General features: G+C 30.3%; 1 protein-coding gene across 1 annotated transcript; it reads left to right on the top strand.

Annotated features, from left to right (window-relative positions):
* Nucleotides 1-255: 255 nt before the first annotated feature.
* LOC140432010 (uncharacterized) lies at nucleotides 256-15,752 on the top strand (the record flags this gene model as incomplete). The annotated part of the gene is made up of 4 exons (XM_072519873.1): nucleotides 256-430; nucleotides 2,374-2,592; nucleotides 8,839-8,957; nucleotides 15,648-15,752. Coding segments are annotated over 4 exons (618 nt in total), but the record flags the coding sequence as incomplete, so codon positions are not given.
* Between the last annotated feature and the right edge of the window lie 510 nt (nucleotides 15,753-16,262).

Here is a 16,262-nt window from a genome sequence, read left to right as displayed (position 1 = left end):
ACCGAAAATAGTTAAAAAGGAATAATTATTTCTAAAATAAATTCAAATTACGGGGTGACCCTAATTTTGTGCTCAACAGTATATATATATATATATATATATATATATATATATATATATATATATATATATATATATATACATATATAATACAATCTTACACATTTTAGCAAACTAATTACAAAATACTCTCAAAGTACTGTTGCCTTCATTACTATTGTTCTTGTATTACTAATATTCTTATGTAAATTTTAGGAAGAAACCAAACAAGCTCAATTCCTCTCCTTGGCAATCGTATATTTTATTTCTGTACTTATGGTATCAAAATACAGGGACATCCTGGAACCCCCCGTATCTATCAGAGCGCCCAGTCCTGTGCCTGTAATAAGAAATAATGGAACATCGTCTCACCATTCGGGTAGTCCTCAAGGTAATTTCTAAAACAGAAAAAAATTTAGAAAAAGAGTGCATTAGAAAATTTAGTAAACTGAAAAGTATTTAAAAAGGCATTTATTGCTTTCTCTTACATATACTTTTTGTAAAAAGAATAAAATTCGTATGAACAGCGGTAAACCTGATGAACCTGAACAATCTGTATTGTCTTATATTGCTCAGTATATTGATATACTAGATACAAAGCATTAAAACGGAAAATTAATATAGTTTATAGGAGATAATTATTTTAGTATTTAACTGACGATTTCAGACTTCAGATTTCAACCATCTTCTGTAGATATGTTCACAACAGACAGAACTGCAATACCGAAAAAATTTAGTCATATATTCTAACTTTGACAATAAGTTAGATTGATAATAAATTGAATTGACAAGAGAGTAATTGAAAATGAATTTAGTTAACAAAATATTGAGTTAACAACAGGTTGAATTGACAATAAATGGAATTGGCTATAGTTTTAGGCGATAATAATATATTGAATAGGTCATAAATTGAATTAGCAATTAATTGAATTAACAATAAAATTGTTTATAATGACTACAATTAATAATAAACTGAATTTAAAATTAATTTCGTTTACAATACATTGTGATCACAATATACTGACAATAAATTATTATTAAATTGAAAATAAGTGAAACTGACAATAAAATGAATTGACAATAAGCTTAATTCGCATTATAATATTTTGACAACGGATTGACATGGCAATAAACTGAATTGATAATAAATTGAATTGACAATAAAGTGCGTGAAAAAATGAAAATAATAATAAAGACATTGACAATAAATTGAATTGACAATAAATTGAGTTAAATATTAGATTGCCTTGATAACGACGTGAGTTTTCATTAATTTAATAGGCAATAAACTAATTTGGAATTATTTTGTGTTGACAATTTACTGAATTAACAGTACATTCAATTGACGATGAATTGAATTTCCAATAAATTGAATTAACGTCTAGATTGCATTAATAATGAAATTAATTTATCGTAAATTGAATTGGTAATAAATAAATAACAGTGATATTAACACTGAAATAATATATATATATATATATATATATATATATATATATATATATATATATATATATATATATATATATATATGTAATGAAATTAATTTATCGTAAATTGAATTGGTAATAAATAAATAACAGTGATATTAACAATTAATTAAATCGACAAATTTGATTCACGTTAGAAAGTTTTGACAATCAATTGATACGGCAGTTAATTGCAGTGTTCATAAATTTAATCGATAATAAATGCCTTTTTGGGTACTTGTTTTTCTAGATGCTGTTTGAAAGAAAGTATTAAAATCTTTGTTATAATTTTACTAGATAAAAGGTACACTTTCTTTCATAAGCTTACATTTTTGTTAGCTGAAGTCACTTCACGCTTTTCACGACGCATAACGCACAAAATATCATCTAGGAAGAAAACTTAATATTTTTAATTGTATATCTGTAGTTTTTTTCTTGTTGAGACATACATTGATTGGTAACAAGAAACTGTGTAGACTTTCAAATTAAAAATGATAGGTTTTTGTGATTTATAATAAAAATTTTAGTAATGAACTTTAATAAGGTTATTAGGATAATAGTGTTAGAGAAGTATGCCATAAAAATTTGCTGAAATGTTTAAATATATTTGCAATTTTGTTTTGTTTGCAAATTATAGATCAATGTTCGAAATATATTGAGAAAAGCGGTTACGAATAAACGAATCAATTAAATTCGTCAAATAAATATTTATGACATATTCAACTCCACCATTCATATATTTAAAAATCTAAGTACTACTTATATATTCATCTCATATTCATTTTAAAAAATCGATGATATTAAATTAGTGTCATTGTTAAGCTGCTGTAATTAACAACAGATTTTTTTCCTTTGTAACATGCAGAGGGGAGTGCAAGACCTCTTTTTCCTCAATGGTCCCACCACGTCTATCCCCAATTCCTGCCCGGCTCCCACCCTAACGCTGTCGCCCACAACAACTACGTGCGGCACAGACATTCGTACGTCAAACACCACTATAACCTCAATAACAATCACCATTCTCACCACTACAATCACAAACTTGACCACCGATTCCACCGCAACTCCGTTGCGAACCGCGCAGGTAATTCCCCTTTGTGACAGAATCTTATTGTATTGTTGTTTTTGTTTTCAAGTGTTCCGGCACGCCCCCCTCACCTTCAGCGGCTCTGTTTTATTTCTTCAATTATTTAATCTACAATTTTTAAGTTTATAGTAAGTACTGTTACCTGAAGTGCGTAAACAACAGTTTATCATATACAAATGACCTAAGATGGTACATATTATCATTACGACAACTGACAGGTTCGAAATTGGTGAAGATATTATCACACAATTAGCGAAATCTGTTGAAAATATAAACTATGCATAAATATCTGTAATACAAAGATGATGACGAACTGGTTCCCTCTTTATATTACAAGGAATGGTAGACTTGTGGCAACGAATTAAAGACATGTGTTTTGATCACATTAAACACTTTTAACTATATTGTCACGATGAGTGTATGCGAAAAACATCACGTATGTCAACTGTCATTTATCTGTGACTCTCCTTGTCAGCTACGATGTAACGAATGGCACCAATGGGCAGAGTTATTAACGCTTTTGGAATAAAGCATGTTCCCACTACACAGCAGTCTAAGCTGCTAGCTTCAATAAAAACCAAAGATAAGGTTAACTGAGTAATGTAGATAAAAAGCTTCGAGATGACTCGATAAGTCATTTAACCAATTGTCATCTTAACTTTTCTCTTTGGTCAGCTATCATGTTACACTTGACGTCAGTGGACGAAGCTGATAATATGAATTAGTAGTACATGATCTTACGAGCTTAAATAAAGAAAAGAAAAGATTAAAATTATCAAAATATTAGGACTTGAGCTTATTATAATAAAGTTAAAAATTAAATAGATAAAAGTCTTTGGATTACAAAAATGAACATTATAAGCTGAAATATCCTAATGAAACTAATCTGATTATATTATAAACAAATAAGACTAAAATTAAATGGATAAAAGTCTTTTTGAACTAAAAAATTAACATTGTCAACTATAATCTTCAATCATAAGACGTCAACTGTCTTGATTAATCCCCTTCTGTTTGGATACAGGACATTTTTCTACTATTTAGCACCATATCATCTGAAATAAAATCGAAGATGTATAATGCAGAGAAGAATCTTGAAATGATCAAGAATAACTAAATACAAACATATTATCATCAAAAAAGTATGAAGTTGAGGGGATATTGTTTTTTTATAGCAATAATAATAGTCGTGAACTAGAATTTGTCAATCGTGTTATGTAAAAACGTCAAATAGGTACGTCAACTCTTATCTCTCAGCTGTCATCTGTCAGCTGTCATGTTAAAAATGACTTCAGTTTGAGGAGTTCATAAAGCTATAACATTTTTCACACTTAACAAGCCTAATAGGTCTACTTACATAAAAACCGAAGACTCTGAGATAGCGCGTTAGGCAAGAAGTTCAAACTTATCAACAAGATCAAAACATACTATAATCAAATTTTAAAAGCCAGAAGTTGAATGAAATGAAGAGATTTTGGACCTATTTCGAATTTCTAATACTATTAATAATACTTTCTCTAATATTTCAATAAATTGGTCAGCTAAAAGCAAAAAGTTGATATGGCAATTCTTGCAATGTATTTCTAATAGTGGGAGATTTTTTATAGAAATGGCACGTTTATAGTTACAAAAAAAAACTTCAAAGACTATTAATATTTAATATTTGTATTGCTTTAAAGACAGAATCACTTTTTTTGTGAAGAAATAAAACACGAGCTCAAAATTTTATGTATTGCACGTTGCTTGGAGGTTCTGTTAAGAGTTGTGTTCATTTAATACATTTTTAATATTATAGAGTTTAACAGGAGCAAATATTAAAGTTGAATCATTTATTATAAATGAAAAATAGGCAACACGTGGTATTAAATCCGGTGAGTTGAGATGAAATTGGACAAATCTGTTCGAAGAGATCGCACCAAAATGTTCACAAATCATTTTTATGGAAAACTACTGTTTGTTTGTAGTGCCTTCTTCCTTGAAACCACTTCGTGTGCATTTGCAACTTTTACGCGCGGGAAACTTATTTAAATCTATCTTAGCAGATATATTTAGTCTAGTCTGTAGTTGTATTGTTGTGTTTTTTTTCTTCTGATTTTGAGGCTTAATTATAAAGAATGTTAACAATGCGTTAACTTTGTTACTTTTAATCGCTATGACCAAGATCTCTAATTTTTTTCGAGAACGATTCTTGAGACTTTCTAGGTACCTATATGAGTTATCGTCGGGTATTACAAAGAGTAGAAGGAGATTAGATTAGAGAGGAGATTTGTGCTGTCTGTTTAACTAACAAAAGACAAGTGACATTTGTCAGGTATCACACATCAAATTCCGTGACTTTGGCATATTTTGCTCATAAACTAGGAACAATAATCTTCTATATTCTTCTAAACACATGTGTCCTATTCTTTTGCCACTGCTTTTTATAATGAGCATTTTGCCTGGATAAGGTGAGCACCTTTGTTGTAGTTTTTCTCTTTTACGTTTGCCATTCCCTTACACTCCAATGTTTAAATATCCTGTTTTATTCTATTCTTGAAACTGTAGGTGACAAATCTCATTAATCCTTGTAACTACGGATACAGCTATTCTTCTTTCATCTTGTAATTAGGTATTAAGTGTAATTTTTGCTTCGGGGCTGGCCATTTTTTTTTTAATATTCATCATCATGTGCTCCAAAATTTCTTGCAGTTAGAGAAGGAACGAACAGATATGAGGTTAAGTTAGGTTATGTTAGTTTGAATTTAAATTAGTTAGTTAGTTAGTTTAAATTTGACGTTTGATTTGAAATATTATAGACTACCTAGTAATTTATTAAAAAATTGGTACGAAAGAGTGCATCAGAGTCCCTGGTTCCCATCAGAAATAATTGAGATAAGCAGAAATGAGCAAGACCGTCTCATATGTTGAAAAAAAAACGGATAAAATATAAATCGATTATTATTTATGACAGTATTAAAAAGAACACACTCTTACTATATGTATTACCTCTCTTTCCTCTTTTATGTAACTGTATTTGTTCTTAATTCCTTCTTGTAAACGATGTTGTTGCTTTATACTATTGTTAAATGTCTTTATTTTTACCGTTCGAACCTGCTCCCTCGATGCATTAAGTTAGTTATTGGTATTGTAGTTACAAAACTTGATATAGTTTGTTGTTTTTAGGAGGAAGAGTGCAAATTTTTCATTTAAAGTAGAATTTATAGGTTAAAGTAATACTATATAACGAACTCTCGATTATTTATTTAAAAATGATCAGTAAAAAACTGTATAATACATTTTATTTTACTTTAAAGAAGTTTGTTGTTGGTGTAAAGGCTCTAGGCAATTCATAATGCTATGTTCCCCATTTTAGTAAAAATCAGAAGATAATAATACATTGGTTACTGCCTTAATACAATGGTATAATACCATCGCTACTGCTTTTATTGCAGATAATTGACATTGACAATTGACTTATAACGTTTATACCAGCTATCTTGTAGCTGTAACTAACAAAATAATGAGGAATACTTTTTTATCGTTTACTATTCCAGTATTTTTTGATCTGCTTTCTACTTTTAATTTTCTATTATACCCTTCAATTAAAAAAAAAATGAAAAATATTTACAGCAAAAATGACAAACAAACCGAATGACAGATGACATGATAAAAGTATTTTGATGTCGTAGTCGTTATCATGTAATAGGACGGACATTACTTTGCTAATAAAAGCGTTAATACACTTTTTAAATAAATAATCAAACGAGTAATATAAAGTTTAGGTAGATTTATATATTTTTTAGTTGTTTACGAGGGTTGTCTTTTTAGTTTTGCATATAGTCATAAAGAAAAAAAATATATAGATTCAAACATAATTTATTGCTTTTCAAAATATGTCCCACCAAGATCAATATGCTTTTGCATATGTTCAAACCAATTGGTAAATTCTGTTATTCCGGTCTTCAGTTGACACCGGCCAAATCGCTGTTTTAAAGGCATCGATGGGCTTCTTCTGGCGACTGGAATCGCTACCCAAGCATTGAATTCTTAATCTCTGGGAACGTGAACGATCTGAAAACTCTATTGTCTTTTGGGTAGTGTGAGCACTTGCATTGTCCTGATGTAGGATGATTCGCCGTTGTGTGTTGCTTTGTCGGAGTTTCGCGATAACTTTTGGTAAATAAACGGTTATATACCAATCAGAAGTAACCGTTCTTTGAACTTCTAAAGCAATTGTTTCCACATGAGCAGATTTTTTACATAAAAAGTTGCGAATATTTTCTTTGACATACTTCGAGAAGATCACTTTTGTTGGTTTTTCCTCGACGTGAGACACACATAGTGGATTGGCGTTTATTTTCCGGTTCGTAGAAGTAAATTCAAGATTCATCGCCACTAACAATACTATAAACGTTTTTTGAAATACCTTTCTTAAACCATTCCAATGTTTTTCGATACCAATTGACGCGAACCGTTTGTTCTTCTGTGGGCAAATAAGGGATACAACGGGAAAACCAACTTCGTAACACCCAGTGCTTTATGTCAGTTATTTTGAATTGAGGTCTTTGAAACTCCCAAAGATTCCTTTATCTACCGGTATGTTACACGGCGGTCATCCTTAATTAGCCGACGAACCGCATTTATGTTTTGCTGTGTAACTGCTGTTTTGGGTGGACCTAACCTGGCTTCGTCGCTGAGACTGGAGCGACCAAGTTGAAATTCGGAATACCAGCGGGAAATAGTTGACTGGTGTAATGTTTCATTCCCAAATATAGAAACCATTTCAGCGAGACATTGCTATTGGGATAATCCTCTCCGAAAATTGTAAAAAATTATTGCTCGAAAATGTTCTCGGCTAATATCGATTTTTCGAGCGACTTGCTAATTTTAAAAATTCACTGTATCGACGTGACTTGTTGTGTCGCAATGAAACTACGTCTCGATTTAAGTTAACAAAAGATTGAGGTTACATTTGTGTCGGAAGGTCTTATTGGTGGCGCCCTCTAAGCGGTTATATGCAAAACTAAAAACACAAACCTCGTATAGGTAGGTTTTATTGTATCTTTCTACAGAAAACTGTTTTTTATGTTTTTTCGACGTTTTATCATATTAATAATACATTTTCACGAAAAATCGTCCGAGGAATGCAAACGGACGTTATACTTAAAATTTTATTGTTGTTATTCTTACTAGAGCAACAATATTTTATCTTTAGATGTCATTTTTTGCCTACTTTCGAGGGCATTTATCGTTCATACTGTTTGCATGTGGCACATTTTACTTTTCACTGTTCTAGCTTAAATATTTTTTCTTTTGAAAACATTTATTATGTATATTTGGTACAGATGAAGTCTTACTACTATCCACGGGACCAATTATACGGAGTTTTCTATGCAAATTTTCTGAAAAAAAATCCATTGAGATTGCTATAATTCTATTAGTTTAATTTTTTGCAAGTTATTGTATTTGAAATGTTGTGTAATTCAAGCAAAAAAATAGTCTATTATTTTATTTACGACCCAGTATTGTGTCCTGTGATTTTATAAAATGCATTTCGTAATTTCTATGTGACGTTTCCCAAAGATTTTCTATTATTTCATTAATTGTGTTTCATTTCATTTTAGTTCCCCTTTACCTAAAACTAATTTACACAAAGTATTTGTGTACGTCAGTGGATTGTCAACTATTATCTAATATATTGCCCATTTGTTAGCTGCCATAGCTGAGAACAGAGCCGTCATTTTTTTGTATAGAGGACGTGGCTTACCAAATTGAAAGGGTCATGATTCGCGTGCTATTGGCATAGAAAATGTTATCACAATTTAAGAACCTAATCTGACATAACCCATTATAGTAACTTTACCTTTCTACCCTTTTAAGCTGGCAAAATCGCCATTGCAGGACAAGATTCTACTAAAAAATCAAAAAACTTAAAATCTTTTATTTTTTTTCTTTTACATTTCAGTTCTTTCTCCATTTATGTCACTATTTTGCTTTTGTTCTTGGAATAAAAGTGGTGCAGTGACTATAAAAGTGGTATCCAAATGTCTATTTTGGGTTATATTCTATAAGACACTCTTGGTGTATCATTGTGAAGTGTTTATATAGGATTTTACCCAGATCAATAGGAAGTGCAGTATTTGAAGTATTTTTAGTACTACAAAGTATATTTCTATTTATTGCATTCTTAATCGTAGCTTTTGCTCAACAAATAAATAAAATTGCTAAATTTATGTTATAGTTTAAATTTTTCCTATTCTTTAGCTTCTCGATCGATCCAAATCCAGGAAGATAACGACTTCGATATTATCACGGCGTATGTAGAGGACAACAATTCCCTTCACACCGAAAACGAATTAAATTCAGGACCAGCATCGATTAAAGTAAGCATTTCAACTTTCCGCTTAGTTATAAAAACGTGTATGCAGTTTTTTGTTTGAAGTGTAAGAGAAATAGACTTCTTGACAAATACCATTACAATGATATGTAGTTTGGTAGGTTTAAATCTGTGAGCGGAAGAGTTTTTAGTTGTCATTCTACTCTTTACTATATTAATAAAGTAAAAACCAGTCAAAATATTTGCTAAAATTTTAGCCTTTTGATAAGGTTTGGGACGCCTTGATGATTGCCTATTCATTTGCTCCTTATCTTTTAATCGGTTCATCAACAGTAATACCACATATAACTCTTGTAATCAGATTGACTCCCAGTTTTCGAGTTTCTTCTCAAGTTTATAAATTTAATTATACATTACAAATTTTTGAGATTTCTATAACAGATTTTTAATAATGTTTAGCATGTATTAAGCTTTTTGTTCGATTTCATATTCAATCAATTCAATGGCAAGGAGAAATGAGTAAAGGAAGTTGAAATATTGACATTATTTAGATTGTTTAGCACGTTCAGCAGGTTTTGCGCCTCTTGATAATTGATTGATTATTTATACATACCTTTTAATAGATTTAATAAAAGTAACAAAATGAATGAAGTGTCGGTTTTGTTTTTATCGACTTAAATACAGATAATATGATGTTTTCGGTCATCTTTTATCAGTACACAGATTTGCAAATATTTTACATTTCTGTACCTTACATTTAACGCTTTTTATCACACATTTATCTTTTACTCTTGTTTTAGTTCACGTAATACTTTTTCAATATTAGCAGCAGAAAATAATTATTGGAAAGCAAAGCCACGTTATTCTAGGATACTAGGATCTGACTCGTCTTGTTGAAATTGGCATTAAAACTCAAAAAGCTTCATTGATAACTAATTTCTCTGATTCGGTTCTTTGTCAAACCAAACTTGTCACTAGTTTTGCTCATTCGCGTAGCATTCCTTTATCTTCTCATTTAATTTTTTATTTGCTTATATGTAAGTCAACGCCTATTTAGTTGCTTTGAATTAAACCCTTTTTTTATAGAGTTTACAAAGTTTTCTTACTTCGGCTACCGATTTCACCCTCTATCTTTAAAGTATACTCGGTCCGCTATCTCCAGTCCGAACTGTCTAGTGAATTTAGTAATTATTTTTTGCGAAGTTAGTTACTTTTTGACATACTCGAAGTGGCTGGAAATTACTATACAACCAAGCACACGTACTTATAGCCAATATTAATAGTAAACAAACTAAATAGTATATAAAATAAATCTTTACAAATTATCGATAATCAATATTTATTTATTTGCACCATATATAATAAATAGTTATGTTAAATTATAACAACTAAAATATATCTTTTAAATATATACTACCCAAAATGTTATGGGTTTAGTATACACTTCCACTATTTAGAATAATTCTTCTTTTTTCAAAGAAAGAAGTCTGCAATAGTAGTATACTTGAGCTATTAATACTGAGAAGTAGGAATTGTTGTGTTATAGGTTTCCGACAATGAATCTGTCAAAATATGCCCGAGCTAAGCGAATGGAGTTTAATGTGCTCCATCTGTGTTAACCTAATTTTAATTAACCTAAAATCAATTCAGATGTCAAGCAGTCTATTTTTACCATTGTGTGGGTGTGAATAATGCATTGTAGGTTATCTCTCTAGAGTTGGTCACTGATTTTTATAAAAATATATTAACAGAGTAATGTGACAAACTGTTTTGAAACTGATATATTTAAATTAACATTGGACCTTTTTGTTACATATAGAATAAAATTTATTTTAATTGTCGATATTTTTGTGGGTATTTGACAGTTTGTTATATGAAAAAATATTTCAACATGTAACGATATCGGTTTAGTTAGGTTTATCATCAACTTTAGAAGGAGGATCTACTTTTGACCTGTTTATTTTAGGGTTTATTGCGCAGTATAGTGAGTAAAATGCTCAAAAATGTTTCCAAAATGATAAAAAACATGTTTTATATATTGTAGGCACAAAAGGGTCGGAACTCAAAAAATCACACAAAAATTGCCCCCCTTCGCCATTTTTAATTATTACATCACTTAAATGGCAAAACAATAATTAACAGTTGTCTTAGATCTGTTACACCAAAATTTAAAATGATGGCATAGTGTTTCAGAGTTCTGCAGTATGACCGGATTATAACAGACAGCTTCTGAAAAAAAAAAACTAAAACTCGCACAATATGTGTATTTTTTATATTAATCTTTAAACCACTAATAAATTACATCGCCTTAATTTGACAACTATTTCTACCTACAGAAAGGTTTAATCGTCGTTTCTGGCCAAAAACAATCGACATTTTACAAATAAAAAATTAATTCAAATAAGAAATAAGGTATTTTATTAGGTGGTTCCTTTAGTAATAATTCACGTAAAGATCTTCAGCCATAAAAATTTCTAAACGGCCATTAAATGAAGTCCCACTTTTTTGAAAAACGAATAATTTCCATAGTCACGTAAATGGAAAGGAATAACGTGGTAAGTATGAAAAGCAGTTACCAAAATAATAAGTTCTTTGCTGTTTTCCATATTGGAATCAAATAAAGTAACTAAAAAAAAAGTATCGTTTTTTCTATAGTTATCTACGTTTTTGAGCATTTTGCCTTTGTGCAGATACAATTGTAGATACTTAAAAAACAAAGAAAACAAGTCTTTGGTGGGTTTGCCTCTCTCTAAATTAGTTCAGGTGACGGTAAGCAACTCTTAGAGACGAAATCGCACAATTTTTTTATAATATACACTTAGCCAGCACATAGTGTATGTAATGTTATTTTGTAATGAATTTAACTGTTAATAAAACTAGTATTTAGGATAGAAATATTTCAATGACTCTGAGAATCGAGTTGATCTTGAAGGTTTTGGCACATGAAGAAATAATAATAGTTTATTTCTTTATTTTCGCTAGGGTATTGAAAGAAACACATTTTTTCGTATAAAGCAATAATATCAGTTTTTTATTCGTATAATATACTTTGTATGAATGGTCCTATGTTAGTTTAAAATTCGTTAGGCACAGTCAATTATGATAATATGGTAATATTTCTAGACGTTGTGGAAATTTATTTTACAAAAGAACGGTAAATATTCAAATACAAAGTCTCTTCCACAAATACCCAATTTTGTATCCAATGCTTTAAATGTGGATACAGTTATGGAGAGAAAAAATAATCATTCAATTGTTTTAAAAATGGCGGTACATCTGTTGCTTGCGTTCTGGTGGACATTTCGGCACAAAAATATTGAAAAATATCGGATCAATATGTCCCACAAATATCAAACTTTGGTTCATAACTTGGTGCCAGATGTTTCCAGTGCGCTGTATGAAGTTAGAGTGTAATCATTAAGTCTTCAGGAATTGCCCTATTCTGCAGTTAATAACTGGAAGTGTCTAGTCCGTAGTGCTTACTATTATGTGATACTGTTTCTGTAACAGGAAAATATGTTAGTTGCAATACTAAAGAAAGATACATAACAATACTGGGTGTAATATATAAGATTCTTATCGAAATTATTACAAAACCATATATAATGCCACGAGGAAAAGATCATAAAATATCAAGTGGACTATTATACAGGAAGATCAGTAAAGTATTTGCATATACAGCCTATCAATATATGAGCTATTTAAAATTTTAGATCGGCGAGTGACAAAATAGACAGAGAGGAATCTACTCAATAATAAATACTATATACTATATACACTAATATTTATCATAAAAAACAGAAACGAAGAAATTTTAGCGATAAACAGCAGAATAAATAAAGGTTACAGAAGTACAGGGACCAGTATAGAGATAGCATGGTCAATAAAGACGTATATAGAATAACTGTGGTTTTAATTATTTATTTATATAATTCATTCATTAATGACCATCATAACATGGCGCAGTCTTTAGGATTTACTAACTCTGTTCGCTCAGTAACTTTTACAATAACGTTTTCATTGATCATTTTAACTAACTAAGTTGCTTCACTAGTCTAAAAAGAGTCTTTCTGCAATGTACCATTTAGACATGCTAAGAGAAACACCAAGAAACTTTTTGTTCTACCTTAATTAATTGGTTTCTTGATGAAATATACTGATAATTAAGATTTAGGTTAGATTATACTGATATTAAAGATTTAAGATTAGTTGTTTTCAATCCTCGTGTTAAATTTTTAATGCCGGTAAATCAACGACGAACAAGAAAGCCCTCCTAATTAAATAGTTGTAGAAAAAGGTTGTTCCAATTAGTGGTTATATTGAAAAAATGTGTTTTTTATCAAAAAACTCTGTACAAGTTAAATATTGCTGTCAATAGTATATTTTTAACATTATATTTGTTTTAAACCGTTTTTATGTTTTTGAAAATAATGCCAAATTTGTATTGATTAACACGACTGACTAAAATGTCCATTTATATAATTAAAATACTAACAAACAGCTTTGTTCTTAAGGTCTGTAGTTTGGCAAGCTTGAGGTTTGATCAAAATAATCAAGAAGATAACTGGCTGATAAATCATTAATTAGTCACGTGATTAATATCATGAGAATAAAGTAGTAATAAGAGAAGCCGTCGAAAAAAGTCTATGTACAGATTAATCCTTAAGTGTTCCTTAGACGCAAATCACGTGACACTTAAATCTACATAGATTATTTTTGGTGAACATTCTCGGAGATCCTTCTGACAAGAGCAATGTTCCTTTATTGATCAATACTTTTACTCCCTTGTTGTAAATAATTATCTTGTTAGCAGCTTATGAGATATTTAAAGCGGGACATACGTTTGCCTCACATTACATATAAACAATTAGTAATATTATAGAAAACAAAAAATGAAATTTATTATTTTGAGTTTTTTCTAACCCTTTGTGTTAAAATTATCATGCATTTTTACTAGCAGATTGTTTATTATTCTAATAAAACTTATATAAACTAAAATTTTATTTAAAAAATTCTTTATAAAAGGTGTATATATAGACCCTTTCGGGGTACATCACAGAAAGTTTTCGGACTAAGTCCATCATCAGAGCAGTTACCAGGAATACATGAGTGAAGTCACTAAATATGTGAGTAAAAACCCCTTTAAATGATATTAAATTTGTGGTATGTTACATCTGATCAGCTAGCTACCTAGGGCCCATATAGAGACGTCTCAGGGTTAGCAATCCCAATTAAGAGTATTGCTTTGCCATGCAGTCAATGTGTTTAAAACTTTAACATCATACGATTTTATCAGCAAAATTGTAACCGTTTCAAAAGTTTCAAAAAATTTCTTATAATTTCGAGTAAATATTCAAAATAATATTGCTCACGACATTTATCCGTTGAGTGCATTTAAATTACTTCAAGAACCCTACTGTACTTCCTAACATCTCCGATAGATAGAGCGTTCGTTAATTCGTCTCGATTCCCGAGCGAATTTTTTTTTTCTCCATTTTTTATCTCCTTGAACGTCAAACAGTCAAGACTTTAAGTGTTCTCATAATAAGGTAAGCCGAAAAATTCCTTTTCTCTTATATATTGTCAAATAAATATTTATTTTTAGATCCTTACCCGGGAGCCCTGATAGCTATGTTTATTGGCCCTAGGTTGTAGATATGGGTTTATGATATGTGTTCTGAAACTTAACTCTGAGATAGCGCGTCTGCTAGATAGACCCAAACTTTCGGTCAGCCAATTACCTAGAGGGTAAAAAGAAAAAAAATGATATCCCTTCTTTATGCCCACCAACTTTTAAATCAGGGTATTATCAATTATGATAATAGCTATTCTACCTAATAAACAAATGTATTTTTATGTGAACGAATTTCGAAATTTGGGATAAAGTATAATTTTATTTTCGTATATTTCTCATTCATAATTTATTGCCATGATATAAAATGTTTGTTTTCTTACGATACGATTTTAATTTTAGTTTCGTATAAACACTTCTCATAGTAATTGAATACTGTAAACACAAATTGTTAATTTCTTATTTTGGATGACGTAAGTTTTTAACGTAGAATCTTTTAATAATTTTTTGTTCATAACCAAAATAATAAAATGATTGTTTTGTTTTAAAATCTGCTTTTTAATTTTTTTTAAACTCGTTCCTTACGAGAATAAATGTAATGGTGCCCATTATATTTTAATTTTAAAGATAATACACAGCTTCTATATAATTTTTGAAAGAACCACATCCACTCTCCGACATGAGTGATCGGCCTTGATCGCGTGTGTAACAAAGTAAATAGTTACAATACTTTGGTTACAAAGTTATGACATGACAAATAACAAATTTAATATCATTTAAAGTGTTTTTACTCACACATTTACTGGCTTGACTTATGTATACCTGGTAACTGCATTGATGATGGAATGTAGCCTGTATATATATATATATATATATATAGTATATATATATATATAATATATATATATATATATATATATATATATATATATATATATATATATATATTTTCATTTTCCTTGTGGATTTTATATAAACTAACTTAAAACTGGATTGTAAACCCTGACCTTTGTACGTTTTACGACGTAAATTACATCAAACCTCAAACAAAACTCGTTAAGCTACTAACCTTAAAACCGGGTCTTAATATCTCCGAATTTAACAATATAATAGGCATTTTTACTACTAACATTGCTTTGCTACATGCTGCTTGCCTCTTGATAGGTTAACGCGAGGCAGCGTCCTTCTTTGACTCATGGGTTCTCTGTAAATTACTCTTTGGATGGAATTAGGCATGCTCGAGGTTGTGACAGTGCTCGTATTAAAAAGGTAATGCATTTTGACTAGAATTAGACTGACGGTAGAACAAAGTCTTTACTGTATAAATATAGACAACTTTAAATTCTATTTACCTTAGATTTGTAAGATTCCTATTAGTTCACTTGGAATCTGAATACAAAAATAGTTTTTGGTTGTACTGAGCAGGAACATAATTTATTGTAGAAATGTCTCCGGCAAATCGCTTTGAGTATAATTTCGAAATGAATCAGTTGATAATTTAGTGAGAACGTCAGGAAACATAGTAGAACTCTATCCTGTATTTGTCCTAAAGTATCATCCAGGACAAAGCAGATAAGCAGAGTAGGAAGTAAAACTGTTCTTTATGTCATTTGCTATCAAAATGTGCTAGTATAAAGTGGAAATCACACCTACGCGATCACGACTCTATGGTCTTCACGATGGCGACTGCGATTCGACTCGTGGACTCGTCTGAAACAAATAAGTGAAGCAGCACATACTTGTCGCGACCTACTGGCGATCAAAGTAATTTGTGCAGCG

Source organism: Diabrotica undecimpunctata, unplaced genomic scaffold (genome assembly GCF_040954645.1).
Source record: "Diabrotica undecimpunctata isolate CICGRU unplaced genomic scaffold, icDiaUnde3 ctg00002546.1, whole genome shotgun sequence".
NCBI classification, from domain to species: domain Eukaryota; kingdom Metazoa; phylum Arthropoda; class Insecta; order Coleoptera; family Chrysomelidae; genus Diabrotica; species Diabrotica undecimpunctata.
The sequence above is the reverse complement of the archived record's forward strand: the minus strand, read 5'-3'. Positions and strand labels throughout refer to the sequence as shown.